Here is a 27,349-nt window from a genome sequence, read left to right on the forward strand (position 1 = left end):
GCAGAAATTTTTCATTAAATTGCTCTTGGCACCATAACTCTGCTCAGATTGAGAAGAATGTTACAAAAAAAATCCCAATAAATCAATGGCACTTTTAGCAACATGTATAAAATATGAAAAATGATTTGATTTCTCCAACATAATGTACAAAATGTCATCAATTAATGATACAGTCCCATCATTTAAACAAATTAACTCTTTACTGAAGCATTTCCTGAATAGTCAGCAAACCAAATATTTTTGTAAAACCAATAATAAACCTTCCTCCAGTTCTGCTCAAACAAGTCATAATAAAAGAATGAATCAGTATGATTTAAATGTTACTTTTAAATGAATGTAAAATACAATCTGAAATATTATGCTGGATTACCATTTTCCCATTTGAACTTCCATTGAGGAGGTATTATTATTTCAACACATAATTGCTTTCCATATCACTCAGTTGCAAAAATCCACTCTCCTTTAGGACCAAAATAATATCTGCCCTTTGTTTCCCTTCTTTCTGCATCTTCCTTTCTTTCTCTGTCTTTGTGAGTCTTCTCTGTTCTTCCCTCTTTATTTCCTTCCCTGCAGCAATTCCAACCTCCCCATGGTCTTCACTCGCACCTATTCCCATTCTAACTGCTAAAATGATCAGCAGTGGAATAGTTAATGTTGACATTGAAGTGGCCTCATGGGGGTAGAGGAGGTCACACTTATTAGATCTGTCCTTTTCAGGCTATCTGCAGTTGCAGGAAGACATCAGTGCATTGGTTACACTTGATTCACATGAGGGCTAAAAACTTGGTACTTTTTTCAATGGAAGCTGAGATGCTGCAAAATCTGTGGGTCATATAAATACACCAATCAAGATGGATCTGGCCCAGGGACCATATGTTAGACTTCTATGAATGAGAGCATTTAATGTTAAGAGATCTATTGTCTGTTCCAAAACTTTTTGTTTTATTTCATTGTGGAGAAAGCAGAAGATTTGTTAATGGATCTCGGTATATTGACAAGTAAACTATGGAAGGCTTACAGATTTGTTTTCATTTAAAAACCTCATGGTTAGAAAGAGGCAATAAATTTATCTTACAGGCTATTAAAGATCTGAAAACCGCTGAAAGCTGTTTGTGCATATAATGCACCCTTCTAATGTGGAAGATATGCTTTAGTCAAAAGTTATTGGGTTCAGTGGAGGCAGGGGCGGCTCTAGGGATTTTGCCACCCCAAGCATGGCAGGCAGGCTGCCTCCGGCAATTTGCCTGCGCCGGATCCACTGGTCCCGCGGCTTCGGCGGACCTCCCGCAGGCACGGGCCAAAGCCACAGGACCAGCGGACCCTCCGCAGGCACGGCTGCAGGAGGTCCACCGAAGCCGCGGGACCAGAGGACCCTCCGCAGGCAAGCCACCGGAGGCAGCCTGCCTGCCGCCCTTGCGGCGCCGGCAGAGCACCCCCGCGGCTTGCCGCCCCAAGCACGTGCTTGGCGTGCTGGGGCCTGGAGCCCCCACTAAGTGGAGGAGTAACTGGATGAAATTCCATGGCCTGTGATATACAGGAGGTCTGACTAGATGAACTAATGGTCCCTCCTGGCCTTAAACTCTATGAATTTTAAGATCTATTAATTAATCTCCTACAGTGAGACAATAGGATATTCCACAAAGCAAACTGGAAGAAAACTTTATCACCTTGAGATGGTCCCCAGTTCTCTGATCTGCTTTCTTGCTTTTTCCATTGATGTCATTTTAGGAGTAGTTTTTTGGGGCCTGATCATAGAATCATGGAATATTAGGGTTGGAAGAGACCTCAGGGGATCATCTAGTCCAATCCCCTGCTCAAAGCAGGACCAACACCAACTAAATCATCCCAGCCGGGGCTTTGTCAAGCAAGGTCTTAAAAACCTCTAAGGATGGAGATTCCACCACCTCCCTAGGTAACCCATTCCAGTGCTTCACCACCCTGCTAGTGAAATAGTGTTTCCTAATATCTAAACTAGACCTCCCTCACTGCAACTTGAGACCATGGCTTCTCATTCTTGACCCTGAAATGTGCTGAGATTCCAATAGCAGTCAAACAGTGTGTCTGTGGCAGAGTGGAAATTAAACCCAGATCTCCAGTGTCCTATCCACAAACCCATCCTTGTTCTCCAAAGGACTAAACTTTTTATTTATCCTGTTCTGGAATAATTCAGTACAGCTGTATTTTTCTGATTTCTGTTAAATCCAACCGAAGAATAAGAATGTATAAAAGATGGTATTCTGGATAAAGAGAGAGGGTCAAATATATCCCTGATGCAAATTCACTGAATCCAATGACAATGTGCCAGAGGTGAAGTTGTCCCCGAGTATGTAATGAGAGCAAAAGAAATTGAACTTAAAAGCTCTTTATACGTTACTCCTGCATATCAGTTCTGTTCATTCAGGGGTAGTGCAGAGTTCTGAACTGATGTGGTGATTCAAAGTCAAAATGATGTGCACTGAGAGTGTACAAGGCTGAATTGAAATGACAATTAAAGGTCAGTGCTTGCCAATAAAATATCTATTATTAAACACATGTGAACATTAAATGTCAAGCAAAAATCTCTTGGCATTTGACAATGCTGAACTGATGTGGCTATTACAGGTCAAAGTTGTATCCAGTGTTGTATTAATGCAATGGGGACCCTTCAGACATTTCCACTTAGTTCACACCACCTCAAGTTAGCTCCCAGAAAATCTGTGTCAGAGATGTCCAAACTGGCTGGGGTAGAATCTGTAACTTGATCTCCATTGTGTAACCATCATAGTGATGTCAAATTAGAGGCTAAAGAAGGTACTATGTTGAATGGGTAGGATAATTCAAAGTCAAAATGATATTCAGTGGCACTGGTCCACAGATTAATGGAAGCAAATAATTATCAAAAACTATTTCCTGGTATGAAGAATCATAAATAACTGTCAGCAAAAAAGTCTGGCAAAGTCATGTAAAATAGCGAATAGTGTCAGTTCTGGTGTCACTTTCCGAACTAATACAAATGTGTACTATTCTCATTATCTGGCCATGTAAATCAAGTTCAAGTTTAGTGTGTAAGTATTAAGAGAAAACAAAGGGAAAGGAGAACTTTAGCAATATAGCAGTGGGTATAAATTATGGACTAAATTCACCACCCTCCCTTATTTTTGCTGCTGTCCCTTCTATTGTTCTTTTACCACCTTCCTTCTATCCTGGTTGCTCTATTCCACTCACCCATTTTCCTTTCCAAATCCTTCTGTTTTGCCTGCATCCCCTTACTTAGTTTTCCTTTACATCCTTTCTCCTGCCTTTTACATATTCCAGCTTTTCCATTTTCTGTTTCCTTAATCCCCAAATTTTCCCACACCTCTGCCTGTTTTTTTTCCAAATGCACTTGCGCACACACACACACACACGCTTCTCTCCACATACCTGTTTTGGCTCTATCCCCCCACCCCCACTTTTTAAAAATGTGTTTCAGCCCTCTAAACTTGCTTTTTTGGTCCGGTTTGTCAGAAGGGCACTCCATGCTCTTTATACTGAGTTACAATGGAGCTGTATTGCTCCCGCATCATTCTCTCTCCCCCACCCCCTCAATCACTCTCTGAAGAAGTTGGAGCAGCATCAGTCAGGCTGCTGGGGAGTGGGGCAGATTTGTCCTGCTGATGGGATTGCAGATGGTCCCAGGTCCCTCTTCTCAAGCTGGGACAATTGCCTCTGGTTGTTTACCCCTGGGAGCGGCCCTCCTTTTAAATTCCTGTAACCTAAAGGATGTGGTACACAGATAATAGCTTATTGGAATTTTCTACTATCCACTTCCAAATGATCATACCTGTGTTAAGAACATAAGAACGGCCATACTGGGTCAGACCAAAGGTCCATCTGGCCCATCATCAAGTGATCCTTCCCCTGTCACCCATTCCCAGCTTCTAGCAAACAGAGGCTAGGGACACTTCAGAGCATGGTTCTGCATCCCTAGCCATCCTGGCTAATAGCCATTGATGGACCTATCCTCCATGAATGTATCTAGATTCTTACATCTTACATTCAAGCTAACTTTATTCAAATTTAGCAAAGCAGATGTTGCTTGTTAAGAGCCTAATACTACACCTTCCACTTGTGCAAGCTGTCTCATCTACTTCAGTGGGACTTCTGGGGTGAGCAAGGACTAATTATGGGAGAGAGGGTTGCAGGGTTGAGCCCTAGAGCTTATTTTCAAGACAGTTTTGACATTTGTCTTCAGCCATTTTTGGAAAAAAATAAGATGTCCAGAACTGTCTTTTACGGTGGGTGGGTTGGTGACTGCTATAGTAAATGAGAGCTGAATTTTTAATCTGCGTTATTTTATCCTGACATACCTGCACATCACATGCCATCCAAATAGCCAGAAAATGGCTATATTAGCATTGCATAGCTAGATTACATTAAGCACTCCAAGCAGTGCTTAATTCATATTGCTGAATTAATTCAATATGCTGATTCATTTAGATAAACTGGCAATTTTTCACCCATTTCTGGAAGCAGGCATGTTCTGTGTCTCCTCTCCTATGCGAGCTTCATTGTAGGTAAGAGGAGTGAGGGTGGAAGCCAGTCTAGGTTTATCACAACTGGAGGGGGAGTTCTATCTAACAGGAAGGGTGTTGAGAGCAGTTATATCCTGTTTGTGCTTTTGTAGCTATTGGTATTTCCTTCGTTTATGATCTTGTTTTCCCTTCCAGCTTTCTTTTCTGATTCCTCGATGTTCTTTTGTCTTTCATTACAGCTCTGGGGTATAATCAAACAAGGATACAAATGCAAAGGTAAATACATAATGCATGGATGTTGTTTTCAAGACATAAGTATTATGATGTTTAGCACAAACAAGTCAGCTCATATTTTTGGCAAAAACCTTCTGTTCATCCAAATTTTGATGTGTCATTTGCAACAAAATTCTCAGTAATCTGTGAAGTTGTACTGTTATAAGACACCAGCTACATGCTCATACACTACAAGCCAGAAATCCAGTATGATCTCTTGTCCCACAAGGATGTAGTTCAGTGCTAGTGATTAGTAAAACTAACTCACTCCATGTGAAGTAGAGAGAAATCCTAGCATTTTGATTTGGCCCTGAAGCTCAGGAGAGCTATGTGTGCTGGCAATGCTCTGTCTTCCTCCTGTCTGTCTGTTGGATAAGCCTACTAGCCTCAAAATGCAATAGCAAGAATGAGCTACTTGCAAGACAGACAGTCAACTTTTTAATTCCTAGAATACGTGATAGATTGAGATCTCATTTCCAGGTTTCTTCTCCCTCCAATAAAAATTTCATTTAGAAAAACCACGCGACCTGCAACTCTTGTAGTCCTGCCATTTGAATACTTTCTGCAAACTTTTTCCTTAATTGTTGAATCAGCATGTAATTTTCATGAAGTACAGGTCTACTCCAGTAAGAGACATGGAAAACAGCATTGTGGATTCCATGATTCTTGCACTTTCGTGATTTCCAGGGCTCGCTTTGGTGCTGGATGGTCCTAGATGCATGCAGGCTCCTTCTCTTTGGAGACACTCATTGCCTCCTCAGACTTCCCAGGGACAAATAACTTATGACTTTTTTTTTCAAGGTGCAACATACTCCCATTCCTGTTGGCCTGTATTTGAGGGGACCATGGCTCTGTCCATTCTCCATCTCTCCCTGCCCACTACTGTTCAGTTGCACCTGGGGGAGGCATCCATGGCATGGTCCATATGCTCCCAGAAGCCCCATGGCAGCAACTGTGGCTAGCCACTGTTTGGTCATGCAAGGGACTGGATCTTTACTGCCTTCTGCTCCCATGTGCAACAGCACAAGGGCAAGCAGCAATACAAACCTTTATTAATAAAAAGATAGGTAGGCAGTGCTTATAATTCCTGTCCTGAAAACTCAGCTTGGGATCTGAAAGCCAAGCTGACTTCTCTCCTGTTCATGCGTCATCACCCATACAGTGGCCTGAGATGTAGTTAAGGCGGTGTGGTCTGGTGATTAGAGCACTGGAGTGGGACTCAGGACACCTGGGTGACCATGGGCAAGACACTTCACATCTTTGTGACTCATTGCCCCAACTGTAAAATGGGGATAATGATTCTGACCTTCTTTGTAAAGTGCTTTGAGGCCTACTGATAAGTGCTGCATAAGAGCCAGGTGGTGTTTATTGTTGTTTTGTTTATTAACATGCAATTGAAATGTGCTCCTCTCCAGAGCCCGGGTGACAGGTAATGATGCATGACCGTGAGAGAGTTCAGTTTCACTTTCAGGTCCTAGCTGAGTTTGCAGGGAAGCAATTTCAAAAACCACCTGTCCCTTGTGAGCACCTGCTGCTCCATGAACCATTACAAATGGGTTCTTCCTCTTCATCTTCCAAGCCACAGTCTCCTTTTTCCATTTTTAAGCTTACTGACCTTGTGCCATCAGGGGGAATTGACTATTCAGATGACAACTTACATCCCCCCCTCCCAGTTCCCCAGCCAAGTGTCACATCCAAGAAGATAACTATATGTTCTGATTAACAGACATTGGGAGAGATTAATCATCTCCGAGTAGGATCCTAGAGTCAGTTTTATTTGTTTTTAACCTTCAGAGAAGATAAAACTCCAAGTAAGAAAGGTAATGGAGGAATAGCTCAGTGGTTTGAGCATTGGCTTGTTAAACCCAGTGTTGCCAGTTCAATCCTTATAGGGGGCCATTTAGGGAACTGGGGTAAAAATGTGTCTGGGCATTGGTCCTGCTTTGAGCAGGGTGTTGGACTAGATGACCTTCTGAGGTCCCTTTTGATTCTATGATAAAGTGAGCATATTAAATTTGGAAGCTGCGGCAATGGAATAAGCATAGAACCAGTCAATGTCCTTTTTAGAGTCACTTATCGGAGCGGAACTGTACTTTAACAGTGATCCATAAAGAGTTAATTATAAGAGAGACATAAATATGATGAATTTTCAAAGGAGCCTAAAAGAGTGAGGGAGAGTCAATGGGATTTGGGCATTGATCTTTTGTAGGCGCCTTTAAAAATGCCAGCCCTTTAACTGGCTTCTTTCTCAGCTGCCTTGCCAAAGTAACAATGTGTCCAAAACGTGCAGATTTAGAATATAAATAGGGCTTCTGTTTTTCGGAGTTTGTTTAATTTGGGGTGGGGGGGAGTTATTTGTAGCAATTTTTGAGTTTTATGTAGCTGTCCAAAAATCAAGGATTTTTGGGGCCTTTTCTTTGTATGTATTGCAATGAGTAATGTATATTATATATGTTACACAGTACAGTAGTGTACAGTTTATACTGTAATGAGTAATCTCTTTGTAATGTTTCCTAGCATACGTGAACATGGTTATGTTTGAAACAGCACTAAGCTAAAATCTACCGGGGAACTTTTATTGCACACCAGTAGGGTCTGCACAGACCAATGAATATGCAACATGTTAGTGCACTTTAGAAATCACACTACCATAGTCCACATTACTGCTACGTGGTGACAAATCCTTAGATACCAGTAACCATATCTCATGGTTTTTCTAGTGTTCATTGGATAAATGGTGATTTTTTTTAATTGGTGGGTATTTTATCAGTGCTTATCGGTTAAACCCAATATTTAGAAGCCCTAAACATAAATAGAAGCTCCTTGAAATACCCAATGTTTGCCACACCAAACAAAAGACTCAGTTTATCCACCATTTTGGAGGTTGGTCCAGTGGAGCGGATTCTTTGAAGATGGTGACCTGCTAAGATCTGCCTTTAGCCTCAGTGCACTTTCTGGTGCTGTTTAAATAAAAAAACAAAAAAACCCCACATCTTGACTGACTTATTCGTGCTAACGGCCAATTGTCCTGGAAACCAACCATTTGGTAACCCACAAATTTCCCTTGCTTTTTGTTTTCTCCAAATCTTTCTGATCAGATGTTTGTATGTTTGTTCGTGGCCCTTAGGGATTACCAGACACTACAACTAACTCTCAATGATTTGGCAATTTTTTTTTTTAACAGATTGTGGTGCCAACTGCCATAAGCAGTGTAGAGACTTGCTTGTGCTGGCATGCAGGAAGTTTGCCAGAGGTACCTCGATGGGCAGTAATCATGGTTCTCTGCCTAATAGTCCGTCTCTGCCTCCAGGTAAAAGTAGCCTTTATTACTAATTTACACTCATTTTGAATGCTTTTTGACAGCACCCACCATCCAAACTGCATTCGCTCTAATTTAATCGTTATATCTGCACACAGAGCAGACTCTTGGGTGCCTAAAGGTATTCCCATAATTCATCAGCACTTCCTATTGTAGTTCCCAGTTACATTAAGACCTGTTGTATTCTTCAAGGACATAATTACAGTCCTCACAGATGGGACTCCTTACAACAGTGCTTCTGGGGCCTTTGAAGAGCGAATGCTGGAGCAACAGCTCCATTGCCATTTGAAAGGTTGCAGCCTGTATTATAATTGTTTAAAATTTAAATAATAAAAATATACCTATTCATGCTCTGGACACCCTAACATGTACGTAATAATACAGTAAAATTCACTCCTCCTGGTAGCAGGCTGGCTCTGCTGTCAGTAGTTCGGGAAGGTAGTGATGCTACTCCAGCCTTACCCAATCCTTTACTTCCCCTTGCACCATTTCTCCCCATTCACATGTTGCAAGGCCAGTGGCAGTCCCAAAATGGAGTATGGACATTGCAGATAGGGTCCGGGAGCCCTATCTGTACCACCTCCTTCTTACCGGAGCCGCTCTGGGGCCCAGAGGTGTGTTTCCAAACCACCAGGGCCGCCCAGAGGGGGAGGGGGGCAAGTGGGGCAATTTGCCCCAGGCCCCAGGCTCTGCAGGGGCTCCCACAAGAGTTTTTCGGGGGCCCTGGAGCAGGGTCCTTCACTCGCTCCGGGGGCCCCGGAAAACTCTCATGGGGCCGGGACCCCTGGAGCTTCTTCCGCTCTGGGTCTTCAGCAGTAATTTGGTGGCGTGGGGGCCCCGCCGCGGGTTTTCGGGGCACTTCGGCTGCAGGTCCCGGAGCTGAAGGACCCCCACTGCCGAATTACCACTGAAGACCCCAAGCCCCCTGAATCCTCTGGGCGGCCCTGCAAACCACAGTAGAGCTGCCATTCCACCCCAAGAAGAATTTTGGCTGAGTCAGGTAGAACTCCTTCGTGGCTTACTGCTGCAAAGCGACCCCTTCTCTTCCCCCATCCCTAACCCTAATTTTGCCTTCTTTTAAAAAAATTCATTTTGTAAAGCTCCATGCAAACCCATTGCACTATATAATGGCTTGATGATGCCGCCCTTACTCACATTGAGTAGCAACTTATGCCAAGAAGAGTCCTGCTAAAAAATCAGTGGGGCTACCCAAGGGAGCAAGGTGCTACTCTGTCTAAGTAAGGGTGGAAGAATCAAATCCTAAATGTTAAATGAATTAGTAAGGAGATGCCTGCTGAAAAGATCTTGGAAGCGTTTAGTGAACTTGAAGTTGTATATTGAAAATAAATTATTCCAATCTCTCTTCTGTAGTACAAGATGAAGTATTTGAATTCCCCAGTGTTGCTACTGGGCATCAGGACCTAGATGGCAGAGCAATCACCCTAGTGACTGGCTCTTCTCGAAAGATTTCAGTCCGTCTCCAGCGGGCTACCACCAGCCAAGCAACACAGACTGAACCGCTGTGGCATGAACCTGGCTGGAGTGACTCAGGTTCCCATACCTTCCCCAAAATGAAGTCCAAGTTCCATAGCAAAACTGGAAAGAACAAAGGCTTTGCAAAATGGGAGAATGAAAAACCCAACGTACAGGCCCATGTGGATATTGAGGTAGAGACCACAGAGCATATGCTGGATGAGAATGGAATAGAAACACTCCAAGAAAGACAAGAACCTGAGGTGGGTAATAAAGCATGAGCATGTCTGTTTAAAATCCGCTACTACTCAAGGTGTGCATAAAACTGTTTTATGTGCATTTTTTAAATGCTGGTTCTTTGCTTACATTTTTGCTATCACTTAATAAGATTTCACTTGTTAAACACTAAACTATCAAAATATATAAGCATCTATTTTCTATAAACCTAGACTTTGTTGTGTGTCTTATTTTTTTCTCTAACACTGGGGATGATTTTTTTTGTGCTTTGGCCACGTGCACTCTTAGAAGTCAGATGTTCTACTTTCGTGGATTATTTGCCTTCTGAGATATTTAATAAGTAGAATAATCTGTGAGTAATTAGACCATATTCTGTCCTGTTGTGCCAGTGTAAAACAGAGTAACTCACTGGGTTCAATAGAATTTGGACCTGATGGACACTAGTGTGCGTGAAAGCAGAACATGGCCAGTTACTGGAAGGAGCGGTAACAAAGATGATATCCTAGCACAGTTGGTCAGTAATGGCAGTGGAACTCTGAGGTGTAAAGAGTGCTTGTTTTTTGTTTACAGGATAGCTGATTGCTTGCCCTGAAAGATGGAGGACAATTAAGATGGCCATAAGAACACAGCAAGATATGGAATTCGGTAGACCACTCTTTGGCTATGGGAATGAATTCCTGTACCTCATGTTTAAACCTTATGAATTCAGCAGACCTTCCTGTTATCTTATTTAATAGGATGTTAGAGTCAAAATGCACTATTTATTTTCTCACAAGTAAGTCACCTGGTGAACATTGCTTAGACAGAGCACAACAGTGTGTTATGTGACTCAGTCTTCTGGTCTATGATTTTTTTATAGCGATATGCCCACAGGTGGAAACTGTCTCTACACCCAATCCTACAGTTCTACAAACCAATGAGGATGGATTTTATCTTCTTTGAAAGCATTACATCAGCTCATTGTGTCTATATATGGCAAAGGTGATGAGGATGGCATCTGAGTACCCACGTTTATTTGATAAAGCTCCTTATTCAGATGCTCATAATGGTCTTTTATTTGGAAAGAACTGAGTTTATGTTTGTTGCTAAGTCTCAAACAGGAGACTTTGAAAACGTCAGAATTAAAAATCCTCTCTAGGATGCATTCCTTTGCACACCGTTTTTCGAACTTTTAAGATGTTTACATTGTTCTCATTAAACCTGTGTGTATTGATGTGCAGCACATGTTTATAATACAGGGCCATATGAGAAGAGTCTTTCAAACATACAACATGTGTAAAAGGACTGTAGGAATTTCAGGACAAATATCATTATTCATATGTTTGGTTATACAATAAATGGACAGATGCCCTTTCCCCCAGCACTGATTATGGTAAAATTAACATGTAATAAACATTTTAGTTTTACTTTTTTTAATGTCCTTCTTTTAATCAAATTGAAAATATCTAAATAAAATTTAACACTAGATTTAATTAACAGCAACCTTGAATTTAGGAATTTCACTGTCTCTGTGTCAACTTGATCATAGTCAGTGTCCCTCACAAGCTGGTACTTGGACCTGTACCATGAACACATGTGTGTATTGATTTACTAGTTTGGGGCCAAGTATTATTAAAATAAAAACCTCCAGGGGCTTATGTTTTTAAATCACCTGGACACTTTGGAAAATCCCACCCTTACATTTTCATAACTCAAACTGACAGTCTGGTTTGGATTAACTCAGGTTTATACATGATGGTAGAAGAGAAAAAAACAACCAGAAAGACGATATCTCTAAGATATCCTGAGGACCTGAGCTAGCTATGGGTTTCAGCTTGAGAGGTGTGATCCCTTCATTAGAATCTCAGCATCTCTCAAGATCAGGCAACTACTTGTGTAAACTAACTGACCCATAAATCAGGACTCCTCTTGTGATTGCAAGTCTCTAAATGAAGTTTGTAGTTACAAGCTCCTTTGTCTGGTTCACAACCTGTATCCTGCATGTTTCTCCTGCTTGGAAATCAGTAACTGAAGCTTGTAATAAAGCTGTGACCCATAATTAAAATAGGAGCAGGAGGAACTCTTGCTGCACCATTTTAGGAGGAGGAAAAGCTGTGGGAGAATATTGAGTTCCCAAGCCAGGTTGAGGAAGGGGACCTATGTCCTCCTTGTGTTAACCTCAGTGTGTGACACACACAAGTGCCAATAATCATTGGTCTAGATTTCCTGACCTGTGTCACATGACACCACATGATGGGATCAGTACACACAGCTTCCACATACACAACAAAAATTATCTGGTAGAGGAGTTTAATGTAGTACATTGTCTATACTGTGAAATATGGAATTAACCTGAATTGCTCCTATTAACACTTCTTAAATGAAATGTAGATAACTGACTACATTCATTTAGGAATGAAAAGTAAATACCCTAACTCACAAATTAGAAAACATGGATTATTTGGGAATATGTTGGCAGCCTGGTTTGGTTTACTATAAATTAGGCAGAAAGGATATAGTTAAGATTAAATGAACAGCCAAACCAGTTAGAATGCACACTTGTCCTTTTGTGTAACTTCTAGAGCACCTGCTGAGCCCCAATGCAGTTGTGTAAATGTTTACTGACTACTAGCTGCAGCATCTTGCTCAAATTCACAGTCTCTCATTTTACCTGTTTTTCTTCCTGAGCACAAATCCAGGAATGTGTGCTTGGAGACACTTACAGGTCCTGAAAGCATTTATCTAATCTGTCAACTAAGCAACTACAACAATCTTTCCTCCAGACTTTTAGCAGTTGATGTCTCATTATCCACTAGAACTATAAATTTAATCATTTAAAAGCTGGAATTCTACATTTTCCAATGCTGTGAAGCATTAGTTTATAAAAATTGTATGGAGCAAGACACTAGTTCTTAACTGTTAGACTTCGTCTTTGGTCTAGTAATGCTTTTTTGGTATTGGTCCAGGATTGGGTCTCTTAGTTTCAAGTGTTCCATTGTTATTTAACAGTGTCCTAAAACCTATTCTCACTTTACCAAACCTGCAGAATTGATTCGTATTGAGAAATTGAGGGAGTGTCTGAAATCCTATAATCTGGCTGTGCTGGAGAGTGGCATCTAGATTTTCTTCTGCACAACCCAGCTAGTGCATTTGGGCCATGTGGAAGGAGATCTGATTCTTGCTATGAGGAAACTTCAATGGATCTGGCAGATCAAATTGAGCAGAGTCAGGGCAGCCTCTCTGGCCCAAAGTAGCACTGACAAAGCAAGAGCGAACAAATCATCTTGCCTGAGTGAGCCTCATCCAGTATGGGAGGCCCTGAATGCACTAAGATGCAACCACTGAGCAGATGCTAGGATTCTTTATTGATGGAGATTCTTAGTGCTGTGGAGTGCGGGCAACCCTTAAAAGCACCACAACATTGCATGGTTATGGTCCCAATGATTTTTCAGGAAACATGTACTCTGTTCACTAGGTTTGCCACCTCCAAGATGCAGGAAAAAATGGTCACTGGCTAAGCCCTCCATCCCAATCCTCAGGTGAGACTCCTTACCATCCCCTCCCAGGAGCCCCTGCCTCCCACCTTACTCCTTACCCCTCTCTGCTGGTAACCCTGGAGTTTGTTCTACTGCCTGGTTGCTGAGGTTTTGGTAGGTTGACAGCCCAGGATTACGTGCTGGCTGCACTCCCAGCCACATGATTTTTGCTGTAGTTAGAAGATTGATGCATGGCCTTGGAAAAATCCCAAGTGAAAAAACAAACCCTGGCACATTAAATCTTTCCACTGGCAAGGCAGTACAAAAACTGGCCAGGCTGATTTTAAAAAAAGCCATGTGGCAACCCTACTCTGAGCAAAAGCTGTGTCCTCCCAGGTGCAAGCCCTGAAACCTCAGCCTGGGCTTGGAGAGTGAAGTTGGGCTCACTCCCATTTCACACATCAGTAAATGAAAGTCCTGCAACCCTTCAGTGACAACTGTGCCATTAGAGAGACTGCACAAGGGTAACTGACTAGCATTTAGTGACCAATGCAACTGATGATGGACAAGCAGGAACAGAATCCAGTGCACTCTGTCACTCAGCTTTCTTGGCTCTTCAGGGCCAAAAAGAGTGTAAAACAATGAAAACTTATTTTGGCCACTCAAGCAGGCAGATGGGTCTCTGAATACACCCAGGAAAGAGATCTGTTGAGTTAGAAGGTACCATTTTTACACAGTCACTTTTCAGAGTAGAACAGCCCATTACTCATGCTCTAAACAAACTACTGCTGGCCACTGCTTACTCTAACCTACCTTTTCTGGAGATGCTGACAGAAAAATCTGATCCTACAGTTCCTTTGATTAAACAGGCTTCAATCTTGCAAATACGTCATCTACATGCTTAACTTTACTCATTCGAGTAGACCCATTGAGTTCAATGAGAGCTACTTCCATGTGTAGTTACTTATGAGCAAAAGTCTTTGCAGCAGAGGGGCCTAAGGTGGTGATAGTGAGAGAAGATTACAGAGCAGCTAACTGGAGAATAGTTCTCTTGTAACAAATTGTTCCTTGAGTGTTCCAGGCGTATTCCCACTCATGGGATTTGCTGGTGGGTGCAGCTCAGATGGTGGAACCGTCGCAGAGCAGTGCACGGAGCACTCATGTGCCCCTTCGACACATCCCCTCACTGTTCCTGAGTGTTCTGAGAGCAAGGCTATAAAAGGGGGTGTGGCACCCTCCGTTCCTTCCAACTGCAGCAGCAGATGGAGGTGAGCCTCTGTAGATCCATCGGACCCAGATCCTTCTCATTAAAAGAAGTCACTTAATGTAACTTTAGTGTGTTAATATAATGTTAAGCTTGCTTAGTTGTTCTTGAGATTAAACTAGTTAAGACTGGTTCTGACTGGCTTTACAAAGTACACCTCTTGTCCAGCGATCTCCCCAGAATCCGTTGCCTGTACCAGATGCTTGGTCTGCCTTGGAGAGAATCACTCTCATTCCAAGTGTTCTATCTGCAGCATGTTTACCCGAAAGGTGCACAAGGAGCACCCAGAACAGGCTGCAAGCCTTATTACTGCAAGAAGTTCTGTCTGCAACAGCTCCCAGATCTGACTCCATTTAAGGGGTCTTTGTCTCAGGTGAAAAGACTAGTGAGTGTCTGCTCTTGACACCTCGGGGGTAAGATGAAGAGAGCTATACAAACGATTTCCATATCTGCCCCAGCACCAGGATCCAAGACCTCGGGGCAGTTAGTTCTCAGGTTATCGGATTCAACCCCAAAGTGCTCAGAGACTCCCTCAGTGCCGACCTTTGAAATCAGAGCCACACTGCATAAAAAACCTTTGGATAAAGCTCCAGTTAGCAGAGCTAAATCACATTCAGGAGACTCCTCAGATCTGGATCCAAGAACATCAGATCCTAAATCAAAGCCTAAGATTCCAGTTCAGGGTAAATCCCTGCCTAGGAGTCATCCCCCAGTTCTGAAGATTGCATTGGATCTGAAGATCATTCCAGAGCCAGCGGTCATCTCTATATCACCCTGCTACTCTGCACCAACCTTTACTATGGTGCTGCAAGTGCACCATACAGATCCACAGTTGAATCCACTGCTGGATCCACAAAGGACAAAAAATATTTCTTTTCCCTAAAGAGGATAAAAGGAAGGTTCGTGGTAAGTATCCTCCTCAGAAAATACCAGGCAGTGATGTTAGGTTATCAATATCACTAATGTGGAAAAAGGTGTCCATGGTTGCCAAAGAGCAAAGGAAGGTGGCCAATGCCTTGGTAATGGAGGGTCAGACAGTAGCTAACCTATGCTTAGAGCTTCTTTTCGTGCGTCAGATTCAGAATTGTGTGAACAATTGCGTCCTCTATCGTGCTACCCAGACATGCTTGGCTGAGATCTTCTACTTTCCCACCTGAAACCCAATGGAAGGTAAAAGACCTTCCCTTCAAAGGTGATGGGTTATTTAGTAATCAGACCGATGAGACACTGGAAAAGATGAAGCCCAAGAGGTCGATGGCAAGATCTCTGGGTATCATCCTCCAAGGAGAAGGATCTTGGAACTTGGCTTCAAGTGCCATAGGCAGTCCTAACACCTTCTTCTTTGTAGTCATCTTGTTCACAAAGATGTCATTTTCAACACCAGCAGCCTCCTCATACATAACTGGAGTAGAGGAGGATGCCTTTTAAACCTTGAATGAAGGGAAAGCAACCTTCAATTTTGACTTTAGATTCCACCATCAAGCCTCAAGTTTGATGTAAGATTAGGAGCTTCAAACCAATCTGCATCTACCCTTCATTCCTACCTTTTGGAGACATCAACACTTGGAATTCACATTGGACAAATGGATTCTGGAGATCACGGGAAATGGTTATGCCATTCAATTAGATTCCCTTTTTCTTCCCATCCCTATTCAGGGACTCCTCTCGAGAGACAACGTTAAGAGAAGAGGGTCACATCCTGTTGGAAGCAGGAGTCCTAGAGGACGTGCCACGGGAATTCAGAGGTCAAAAGATTCTACTCCTCATATTTTCTGATAAAAGATAGAAGGCTTTGCTCAATATTAGATCGACAGAATCTCAACTCCTTTAATCAGAAAATTCTGTTTCCACATGTTGACACTAATATCCATCATACCCTCCCCACCTACCCTAGATTGGCTTGCAGGTCTATCTAGAAGATGCATACTTCCATATCTCTGTCAAGTACCAGCACTATCTTTGTTTTCTGATTGGTATAAAGTACAATCTTTTGTCTTACCTTTTGGTCTATCTACTGCCATATGTGTTTACAAAAGTACGTATCCAAAGTAGAAGCTCATTTAAGATGCCAGGGTATATTTGTCTATCCTTATTTAGATTGCTAGCTGATCAAAGCCTCAGAAGAATGGCTTTCCCAAGGACATATTTTACACATGTTCCCTCTTCAAGGGGTTAGGACTCAAGATGAACAAATAAAAATCTCTTCTGCTACCTATAGAAAGGATTTCTTTGAAAGGAGCAGTTACCTATTTCTGTAAGGCAGAATCTTCTGCCAGAGGAAAGATTTCTGAAGTTTCAATCCACCACAGAGATGCTTCATCAAAATCCTACTCAGAAAGCAATCTTTCTGGGTCTCATGGCTTCAGCCACTTTTGTCACACCTTAGGCTCTGCTCAGGATAAGAACTCTGCAGCACTGGCTGGTGTTAAGTTACAAACCAAGTGCAGATAGCATATTCATATGGCTGACCATTCCAAGACAAATACTGCTATCCTTGATGTAGTGGATTCAACATTACAACATTCTGAGGGGGTAGCTTTCAACCTTCCACCTCCATCAGGAATAATCACCTCAGAGGCCTCCAACCAGGGGTAGGGACAAGCTGGAGCTAGGATACAGGTGGTTGCCCCAGCATTGCCAGGGCAGCCAAATTTCTTGAACCTTCCTCACCTCTCCTAGAGTGTCTACAGACCTCTCCTGGTTTCCCCAGACTGTGTGTACACTGGAGACCTTACAGCAGCACAGCTGTACTTCTGCTGCACCACTGTTAGGTCTCATGTGTAGCCACTCAATACCGGCAGGAAAGAGCTCTCCCGCCAGCTTAATTAAACCAACCCTAATGAGCAGCAGTAGCTATGTCAGCAGAAGAATGTCTCCTGCCGACATAGCGCTGTCCACACGGGCACTTTTGTTGGTGAAACGTTTTTCAGTCAGGGGTATGGTTTTTTTACCAACAAAAGTGCTAGTATACACATAGCCTTATTAGCTCAACAAGACAGCAAAATTTATCAGCCAGATGTTCCTATCACTACACCTGACTGCATCAGGCTTTCAGACCCTGAAAATTCCTGCGTATTAGAAGGGCAGAAGACATTAATGCTAAAAAATGGTCTGTTAGAAGGTGTTACGATCTCAAGTGGACTAGGTCTGTGAAGTGGATAAGTGAGGAACAAGTAGATTCACCACTGGCACCAATTTAGTCTATCCTTGAATACTTAAAGCTTTCAGGTTCTTCTATATCCTCCTTGAAAGTTCAACTAACTGCCCACCATGGGCTCACAGAAATCAACCTTTGCACATAATACAGTTCAGAAATTTATGAAGGACCTTGCCATTAAGGCTCCAGTACTACCATGGGATCTCAGGTTAGTCCTATGAAGCTAATGAAGTCTCCCTTTGAGCTTAGGGCACACTGTGCTTTGTTCCATCTGACACTTGAAGAAATGAAGGTTACTCACCTGTAAGTGGAGTTCTTGAGATGAACTCTGCATATTCACATGCCCCACCCACCTTCCCTTCTTCCTCAGAATCCTAATAGCCTCTGGATTGTGAGGGGGCGGTGGGAGAAGCTAAGGCAACCAAAGCACCATGCCCCCTTTTATAATCTCACCTTCAGCAGATTCAGGAACACAGAGGAAGTGGGGTAGGAGGGATGAGTGAGTGTTCCAGTGTGCACTGCTAGGAGCTGGTTCCATTGTCTGAGCTGCACCAAGTGGCACATCCTGTGAATGGAAGTAGGGAGAGTCATCTCTAAGAAGGCCAGTCACAGGTAAGTAATCTTTATTTACTGAGTTCATGGCCCTCGTTTTCAAGATGGGTGAGGTAATATTGTTTAAGGCAGTGGTCCCCAAACTGTGGGCATGCCCCCCCTTGGGGGGGCGTGGCAGGCCCAGGCCAAATCCTCCCCAGGGATTGGGGAGGGAGCACCATCGAGCCACACTCTGCCCCCAGTTCCACTCCAGCCCTGGCCCCAGTCCCAGCTGCCTGGACACTACAAGTCTGTTTACCTGCAGTAACCGGCCACCTGTGGTGGGAAGAGCAGCAGGTGCTGCTGGAGCCTGGAGGAGAACTCAGGGACAGCTCTGGCGAGAGAGGTACTGGCAGCTCCCCCATCCTGCCCTGAGTGCAGCTCCCCCTCCCCTGCCCCAATCACCCCCACCCCAGAATGCAGCTCCCCCTCCCCTGTCCTGCCCCACTCACCCCTTCCCACCCCAGTTCCCAGGGGGGTGCAGGCCAGATAAGGGGGGCACAACTGAAAAAGTTTGGGGACCACTAGTTTAGTGGATCAGCTGAAATAGATACATGGGTAGGTGGCAGTTGGTCAGGATTGTTGTGGATGGCAGTAGTGCCTAAATGTTGGCCTTAGGCACCTATAGAAGCAGTTAGGTGTCTATGTCCCTTTGTGAATCTAGTGCAAAAACCACCAATGAAAGGCTGGTGTTGTTACAGGAGGGGATCTTGCTAGTGAGTAAGAACATGAGAACAGCCATACTGGGTCAGACCAATGGTCCAGCTACCCCATCTTCTGACAGTGGCCAAAGTCAAATGCTTCAGAAGGAATGAACAAAACTAGGCAATTATCAGGTTATGGTTGGCTGTGCATTGTGTGGAAAAGTACTTCCTTTTGTTTGTTTTAAACCTGCTGCCTATTAATTTCATTGGGTGACACTTACTTCTTGTGTTATATGAAGGGGTAAATTACACTTCCTTATTCACTTTCTCCACACCATTCATGATTTTAAAGACCTCTATCATATCCCCCTTTAGTCATCTCTTTTCCAAGCTGAACAGTCCCAGGATTTTTAATCTCTCCTCATACAGAATCTGCTCCATACCCCTAATAATTTTATTGCCCTTCTCTGTACCTTTTCTAATAATCTTTTTTGAGATGGAGTGACCAGAACTGCATTCAATATTCAAGGTGTGGGTGTACTATGTATTTATATAGTGGCATTATAATATTTCCTGTCTTATTATCTAACCAGTGGTTCTCAAACTTTAGCAACCTTTAGCAAATATTCTGATTTAAATATTTTCACAAACCCCCACCAAGCTCCCCCTCAGCCCCAGGCCCTGCCCCCACTCCACACCTTCCCCTAGGCCTCACCCTAGCCCCACTTTTTTCCACCTCCACTCCACCCCTTCCCCTCCTCATCGCCACCTCTTTCTTCCCCCTCCCCCGAGCGCGCCCCATCCCTGCTCCTCTCCCTCCCTCCCAGCACCTCCTGCATGCCACTGAACAGCTGTTCCGCAGCATGCGGGAGGCACTGGGAGGGAGGGGGAGGAGTTGATCAGTGGGGCCAGCAGCCCTGGACGTGATTTGCAAACCCCCTGGAGTAGCCTCGCAGACCCCGAGGGATCCATGGACTCCAGTTTGAGAAACCCTGATCTATCTCTTGCCTAATGATTCCTAACATTCTGTTCACTTTTTTGACTGCCACTGCACAGTGAGCAGATGTTTTCAGAGAGCTATCCACAATGACTCCAATATATTTTTCTTGAGTGGTATCAGCTAATTTAGACCCCCCATCATTTTGTATGTATAGTTGGAATTATGTTTTACAATATGCATTACTTCACAGTTATCAACATTGAATTTCATTTGCCATTTTGTTGCCCAGACATCCAGTTTTGTGAGATCTCTTTGTAACTCTTTGCAGACTGCTTTGGACTTAAGTATCTTGAGTAATTTTGTCTCATCTGCAAATTTTGACACCATTTAGCCCCTTTTCCAGATCATACAGCTTTAGCCGTATTGGGTTTTTCAATGGGTTAAGCCATTCCTGGAAAGTTTAAAGGATCCCTACCAACTTGATGTCTGAGTTTCCTAGATGTGTGAAAAGGACCTTACCTGCTATTGAACACACTCGCACAACCCTGGCTCTGGTTTTACAATCAGTTTATAATGTTTAAAAAAATTGTTTTCTCTCACACCTGCTGTGAGAGAGACCCATGTGGACAACAAAGGAAACTGACTGACAATGAAGAGGAAACCATGACACTGTGTTTTTTACAGTGCACAGGGGTGTCAAAGTAAACAAGCGAGAAAAAATATTTTCCATTCTCATTTTGCTTGATAGGGTGCTGTGAGGTATTGTTTGTTATTGGTGGGGGAGGGTTTTTTTTTCATGAGCTCTTAGCCAGTAACATATTTCAGAGAGCAAGCAGTGTGATTTTCTTTTCATCTTACTATATCCCTTTGATAGGACACAACCTAAAGAATGAGAGAGTACAGATTCCCAAACTAGACCAGCATTGGAAATAGAATATTCATATCTATTTCAGTTTAATGCTCTTTGGCAGCAATGCTGATTTGATCTAACTCAGCAGTTTGTGAACCAAAAGTTGTTTGCAGGTGAGTAAGAGCTGTTAGTCTTATAATGCCACCTTGTTTCCAAATGCTAAAGCACATTAAAACACTTAAAGATACATACCTATTTTCCAAGGATGTAGTTGCTGTAGTTGCCATACGGCAGGGATCGGCAACCTTTGGCCCGTGGCCCGTCAGGGTAAGCGCCCTGGCGGGCCGGGCCAGCTTGTTTACCTGCCGTGTCCACAGGTTCGACTGATCGTGGCTCCCACTGGCCGCGGTTCGCCATTCCAGGCCAATGGGGGCTGCGGAAAGTGGTGCGGGCCAAGGGATGTGCTGGCCGACGCTTCCCGCAGCCCCCATTGGCCTGGAGCAGCGAACCGCGGCCAGTGGGAGCCGCCATCGGCCAAACCTGCGGACTCGGCAGGTAAACAAGCCGGCCCGTCAGGGCGCTTACCCTGGCGGGCTGTGGGCCAAAGGTTGCTGATCCCTGCGGTAGGGGATATTAGCTGAGCGTGACTAGAGTGGGCCATGAGACAGTGACATCCACAGAATCAAAAAATGATGAGATTTCCCCTCTTTAGGTAGGGCAGGACTGCACTAGTAATAAGTGGAAGGGCAGTCCACTATTTTGGCTGCTAGGCTGGACTCTGAGCAAGCCCCAGCTCAATTCCCTGCTCTGTCACAGACTTCCTGTTTGAGCATGAACAAGTCTCCGTTGGCCTAAATTCACAAAAGGATGTGTACCACAGTCCAACATTTAGGTGCCACACCGCTGCTGCCTAAGTCTCTGCCAGTGGACATGCACAAAGCCACCTCTGTCCAGATACCTCTCCACAGTTAGAATGCTGCTCAGAGCCTTTGCTCACATGTAAGCCCTGGCAGGATTCTTAAACTATCCAGGCCCCACCTAAGCTGCATAAAAGGCAGCCAGGGCTGAGTCAGAGAGTAATGAGTTATAACTTAGTGGTTAGGGTCCTTAGCAGAGATGTAAACAACCCAGGATTGAATCACTGTTCTGCCTGAGTTGGAGGAGGAGATTTGAACCTAGGTCTCCCAGATCCTCATTAAGTACCCTCATCAAGAGGCTATTGGGCACACAGGAGGAGATTTCTCAAGCTCTTCTATTGGAGCTAATCATTAACTCAGTGACTTGACCAAGACTCCCCCACCTACTGTGTGAGAGCTCAAGCACTGAGCTATAGGATTAACTACACCTCTACCCCAATATAACATGACCCGATAAACGTGGGTTCGCATAGAACACGGTAAAGCTCTGACACGCTGCTCTGAGCAGTGTGTTATGGGTGCTGGACCAGGCCGGGGCGTTTGATAAGGGGCAGAGGGTCTCGTGGGCAGTCAGGGGCTTCCCCCCCCAGGGTCTGGGGGAGGGCAATTTGGGGACCCCACAGTCCCAGAGTGGCCCGGGGGACTAGCGGGGGGCCGGGAGCAGCTCACTCTGCTTCCCTCGCCCCAGCCCCAGCCGCGTCGCTCGGGGAAGGGGGCTTGGGGGAAAGGATCTCCCCTGCACTCACCAGCAGCGGCGGAAGCGGAGCAGCCCGGCCCCAGCCCACTCCACTCCGCCCGCTTCCTGCCGCAGGTGAGTACGGGTTGGCCTCCTTTCCCCAACCTACCCGCACTCACTGGCGGCAGGAAGCGGAGCGCCGCGGCTGGGAAATGGCAGAGTGGAGCGGGCTGAGGCTGCCTCGCTCCGCTTCTCGCCACCAGTGAGTGCGGAGGGCATCCTTTCCCCAACTTCCCCGCACCCACTGGCGGCGGGAAGCGGAGCAAGGCAGCCCCAGCCCGCTCCACTCTGCCATTTCCCAGCCGTGGCACTCCACTTCCAGCCACAAGTGAGTGCAGTCAGGGGCGGCTCTATGTTTTTTGCTGCCCCAAGCACAGCAGTCAGGCAGCCTTCAGCGGCACGCCTGCGGGACGTCCGCTGGTCATGCGGATTCGACGGCATTTCTGCGGGTGATTTGCCGTTCCCATGCCTTCGGCTACCCGCCGCTGAATTACCGCTGAAGCCACGGGACCGGCGGACCTCCTGCAGGCATGCTGCCGAAGGCTGCCTGACTGCTGCCCTCACAGCAACCAGCAGGCCGCTCCCCGCGGCTTGCCGCCCCAGGCGTGCGCTTGCTACGCTGGTGTCTGGAGCCACCCCTGAGTGCAGGACCTTTCCCCAGCCGCCCCCCAGCGACACAGCTGGGGCCGGGGCAAGGAAAGTGGAGCGGGCTGGGGCCGCATTGCTCCGCTTCCTGCCGCAGGTGAGTGGGGGGGGCATCCTTTCCCCAACCTCCCCGCACTCACTGACGGTGGGAATTACAAGGACAGCTTAACATAGAGGCTGCTGGCGAATTGCCGCCCCTGCAGAAACGCGCCTGCCGCCCTAAAGGCGCACGGACTCTCCCCGCTGTCCCCAGCGGCAATTCGGCGCGCTGCTTTGGGGCGAAAACACAGGGACTGCCGCCCCTTGCAGAATGCCGCCCCAAGCACCAGCTTGGAATGCTGGTGCCTGGAGCCGGCCCTGGTGGTGGGAGATTGGGAGGGGATGGACATAGTTTAGGGAGAGCATTCCCCCCCGCCCAAACAGGGGCGAGGCATGAGGGATGCAGGTGGGGGTCATGTGCCACTGGCGCCCCGCCCCTGATTTCTGTGACCGTGGAGCAGCTCTGCTCAGCCTGTGGAGGGGAGGAAAGGAAGCGGGTGGGGCGAAGGGGAGTGGGGAGAAAGGATGGAGCGGGGGTGTTGAGTGGCAGAGAACAGTGTGGAGAGGAAAGGGGATGGAGTGGGGAGAGGCACCGTGTGTCTGAATTGCCTGAGTGGCCACAGCAGCAACCCCCACTCCCCTGTTAAGCTGTCTGCGCCAGACCTGGCAGCCCAGGTACCACTCCAGGCAGGGGGAGAGACCCAGTGATCCAGGGGGATTGGCTTCAGCACGCATATGTTTGCCCCCAGGCTCCCTCCTGAAGTTCCCGCTCTTCTGTGGTCCAGGCAAACTGGGGCAGGCTGGCCTGCGCCAGGACTCGGAGCAGCTGGGGCTGGTGTTCACAAGGCCTGGGGCTAGCGGTGCTGGGACCACGCCACCCAGCACTCTGGAGCTGGGGGGCTGGAAGCTGCAGTGGGGGTGCTCTGGGCTCCTGGTGGGGGGCGGGGCAGAAGGGGAGAGTCTGGCAGCTAGCCTCCCCCAACAGCCAGTTCACCCACTGCCCATGCTCCCAAGTGCTCAGGCTTCCTAGCAGCTTTCTCTGCAGTGTCACTAGAGGGGAGTTGCTCCCAGGCACCTACTCTCTCACTCTGCTCTGGGTGATGCTGGGACTGCAGCTCCCCTGGGCTCTTCTCCCTGCAGCAGCTGGCATGGGACTTTGCAACTTTTGGCTGCAGGTTGTGGCACCTGCAGTGCTGAGTGCAGGGGCCAGAGTGCAGTGAGCCGATCCTGGGGGCTCTGGTAGCCTCTGCCTTGCCTCCCCCTGTGCTACCCTGCATCCTGTCCTGCTCCACAGAGCTCAATAGCCCCTGGGACACCTGCCTTCAGAGCCTAGGATCATCCCATTGAGGGGGATACCTTCTCTACAGTCTGGATTCCCCTCGCGCCAGAGGGATACATCCTCTACAGACCAGGATCCCCTGGACACATCCAGTCCCCAATCTGGGATCACCCGCATCCCCTGGAGACACAACTAGAACCCTCCACTCACCTGGGCCTCCTCCCTTCCCAGGACACATCCCTGTTGCAGTTTAAACTGCCTGCAAGAAGACAAGCATGGATGCACCACTCCCCATGTTTATCCTCTCGCCAGAGCCCAGGGCATGACATCCTTCTCCCTCCACTCTCTGGTGCAACAGACACCTTCCCCCCAAGATCGTGGAGGTGAGGATCCCCCTTGATAGAGGCTGGTGTGCAGCTCTCACATTGCTGGAAGGTGACTCCTGAGGCTGTTACCCTGCTTTGCACAAACCAGTACAGTAGTCTGAGTAAAAGGACAAAATTAAGAGGGGGAAACACAAAGGTATCAGGGGAACCTTCCTGGCAGTGCGATCTCTGTCTTAGGCTGTGGAACAGTCTCCCAAGGGAAGGGCTGGAAACCCCAAGGGCTTGTCTTCGCTACCGCACTGCATCTGCATCGATGCAGCTATGCCAATGTTGCACATCTGGCGAAGACACACTATGTGGATGGGAGAATGTTTGCTGCCAACATAGCACAGTGTAGACAGAGCTTTAAGTCAGTGTAACGTGGGCAGCCCGCTCCCTGCAGGGACAGAAGCTGTGGGGGGCAGGAGAGTAAGGAAGGAGGCTCACCTGCAGGGTGGCCACACAGCCAGCTGGAGAGAAACAGCGCTTTGAAGGGGAAACCGCCGCTCCTCTCTGGCCGCTGGCTGTGTGGCTGCCCCTGCTTCTCCTGAGTCCTCTGGCCTGTGTTCACGCCACTCACCACCATGCATACCTCCCACCTGCTCCCCTGAGGCTGCAGCTGAGCCTCCCTCCCTGCTCTCCTGCCTGGTGAGTGGCGGTTGGGTGCAGCCAATGGGGGGGGGACGGACAGAAACCACCAAGGCAGTCTACTATTATGTTTGCAGATTATTCCCTGACCATAGTAAAGGAAAACAAACATTTGTCAACAGGCATTCTAATTGGAGAAACATTGCAAGACATATTGCTGATCATGAAACTTCCAAAGCTCATATTAATGCTATGTGTAAATTCATTCAAAGGTGTAAAGTATCTGGAAGAATTGATTCTGTGTTATCAGCTCAGTTTGAGAAGGAGTGTTCTTAAAGTGCTGAGATGTTGTCATAGTCAAACTGCTGTCTTCTTTAAGACTACCTCTAAGAGGACATGATGAGTCATCATTGTCAAATCAAAAAGGTAGTTTTTTAACCTGCCTTGACTATCTTAGTGGATTTGACAATTTTCTAAATGAACATTTGAAAAATTATCAGTATTATGGCTCAGGGAAGACCAACTTTTTAACACACCAAACCTACAATGAATTCATCACTATAATGGCAGAGCAGCTCAGAAACCAATTCACTGATGAAGTAAAGGATGCCAACTACTATTCCATAATAGTCGATTCAACACCTGATGTGAGTCATGAAGCCCAATTAACATTAATTTTAAGATATGTGTCTGGCAATGGTGAAGTTGTAGAGCAATTTCTTTGTTTTGTCCCGCTAAAATCCCACACTTCTCAATGGCTGGAGACAACTGTTTTGGAAATCATTGCAAATTTAGGTTTGGCCATCAAAAATTGTCGTGGGCAGAGCTTTGATAACGCTGCAAATATGGCAGAAAAATATTCAGGTCTACAGGCAAGACTGAACAATGCAAATCCCTCTGCTTTATTCATACCATGTTCCAGTCATTCCTTGAATTTAATCTACAATGCTGCAGCCAAATCTTGTGAGGGAGTTACGAATTTTTTTGACTTTGTTCAAAACATGTATGCCTTTTTTTTCAGTTTCCACACATCGGTGGAGTATGCTACAATCACACTTGGAGCAGGCAAATGGAAAACATTTGACAGTCAAAAGAATTTGTGACACCATGTGGTCTGCTCATGCAGATGGTGTTTTGGCTTTGAAAATGAGCTATGATGTTATAAAGAAACCCTTATTAGCCATAGCCACATCAAATTCTGAAAAAACACATGCGAAAACTGAAGCAAAAGCCTTAGCAGAAAAGTTTTGTGGAACTGTTTACTTCAAAGAACTAATAATGCAGTCAGCCAATCGCTGCAAAAAGTTGATACAAATTTATTGAATGCTGCACAATTGTTAGCCTCAGTTACAAGTTTTGTCATGGAAGTTCGAAATGACTATAGCTCGGTGAAAGCAGTGGCACTAACATTAACAGTAAATATAGGTTCCTCTGATGTCTCTGATGAGAAGCGTTAAAAAAAACAGGAAGTTATTTTTCGATGAAACTAGAGACAATGAAATCAATTTAAAAGGGAAAGAGACTGTTATTTGTGACACAATAATAGTGCAATTGCAGAGTAGAGGTGAATCTCTAAAGAAAACTGTTGATTTGCATGTTTTTTCACAGAAGTATGGACAAAAATGCTATAAGTCACTACAGTAAGAAATTAAGTGAATTCTACTGAGAGGACACAGACACAAATCTTTTTGAAGATGAAGTGAAACATTTCATTCATTTTATCTAAAACGATAAGGTCTGTGCTTCGAGATCACCAGTTGACTTGTATAGACTTGTACTTGAGGGTTTGCAGGCAACCTTTCCAAATGTAGAAGCCATTCTGAAAATATTTTTAACAATACATGTCACAAATGCTTTTGGTGAACGTTCTTTTTCTGTGTTGAAACAAGTTAAAAATTATTTGCGAAATACGAGTCAGGAACATTTGACAAGTTCAGCAATACTGAAAATTGAAAGTGCCTCTTTACAAAATATTACTTATGACTTAATTGATGATTTTGTAAAGAAAAAGTGTAGAAAAAAAGCTATCTGAATAAATATTTGTTTTCAAATTGAGTAAGTTTCTTCAGAGGAAGTTAACTTTT

The 27,349-nt window shown here is 45.3% G+C and overlaps 1 protein-coding gene across 5 annotated transcripts in view; it reads left to right on the top strand.

Moving 5' to 3' along the window:
* Nucleotides 1-11,264, top strand: part of RASGRP3 (RAS guanyl releasing protein 3) — a 103,405-nt gene extending 92,141 nt beyond the window's left edge. For all 5 annotated transcript variants that reach the window (XM_045009933.1, XM_045009934.1, XM_045009937.1 and 2 more), the window contains 4 exons: nucleotides 4,733-4,769; nucleotides 7,951-8,076; nucleotides 9,457-9,821; nucleotides 10,366-11,264. In XM_045009933.1, the coding sequence (XP_044865868.1) occupies nucleotides 4,733-4,769; nucleotides 7,951-8,076; nucleotides 9,457-9,821; nucleotides 10,366-10,374 (537 nt within the window). In that variant the 3' untranslated portion in view covers nucleotides 10,375-11,264. The remainder of the gene's footprint in view (nucleotides 1-4,732; nucleotides 4,770-7,950; nucleotides 8,077-9,456; nucleotides 9,822-10,365) is intronic.
* The last annotated feature ends 16,085 nt before the right edge of the window (nucleotides 11,265-27,349 follow it).

The sequence above is a fragment of the Mauremys mutica genome, chromosome 3 (assembly GCF_020497125.1).
Source record: "Mauremys mutica isolate MM-2020 ecotype Southern chromosome 3, ASM2049712v1, whole genome shotgun sequence".
Classification (NCBI taxonomy): domain Eukaryota; kingdom Metazoa; phylum Chordata; order Testudines; family Geoemydidae; genus Mauremys; species Mauremys mutica.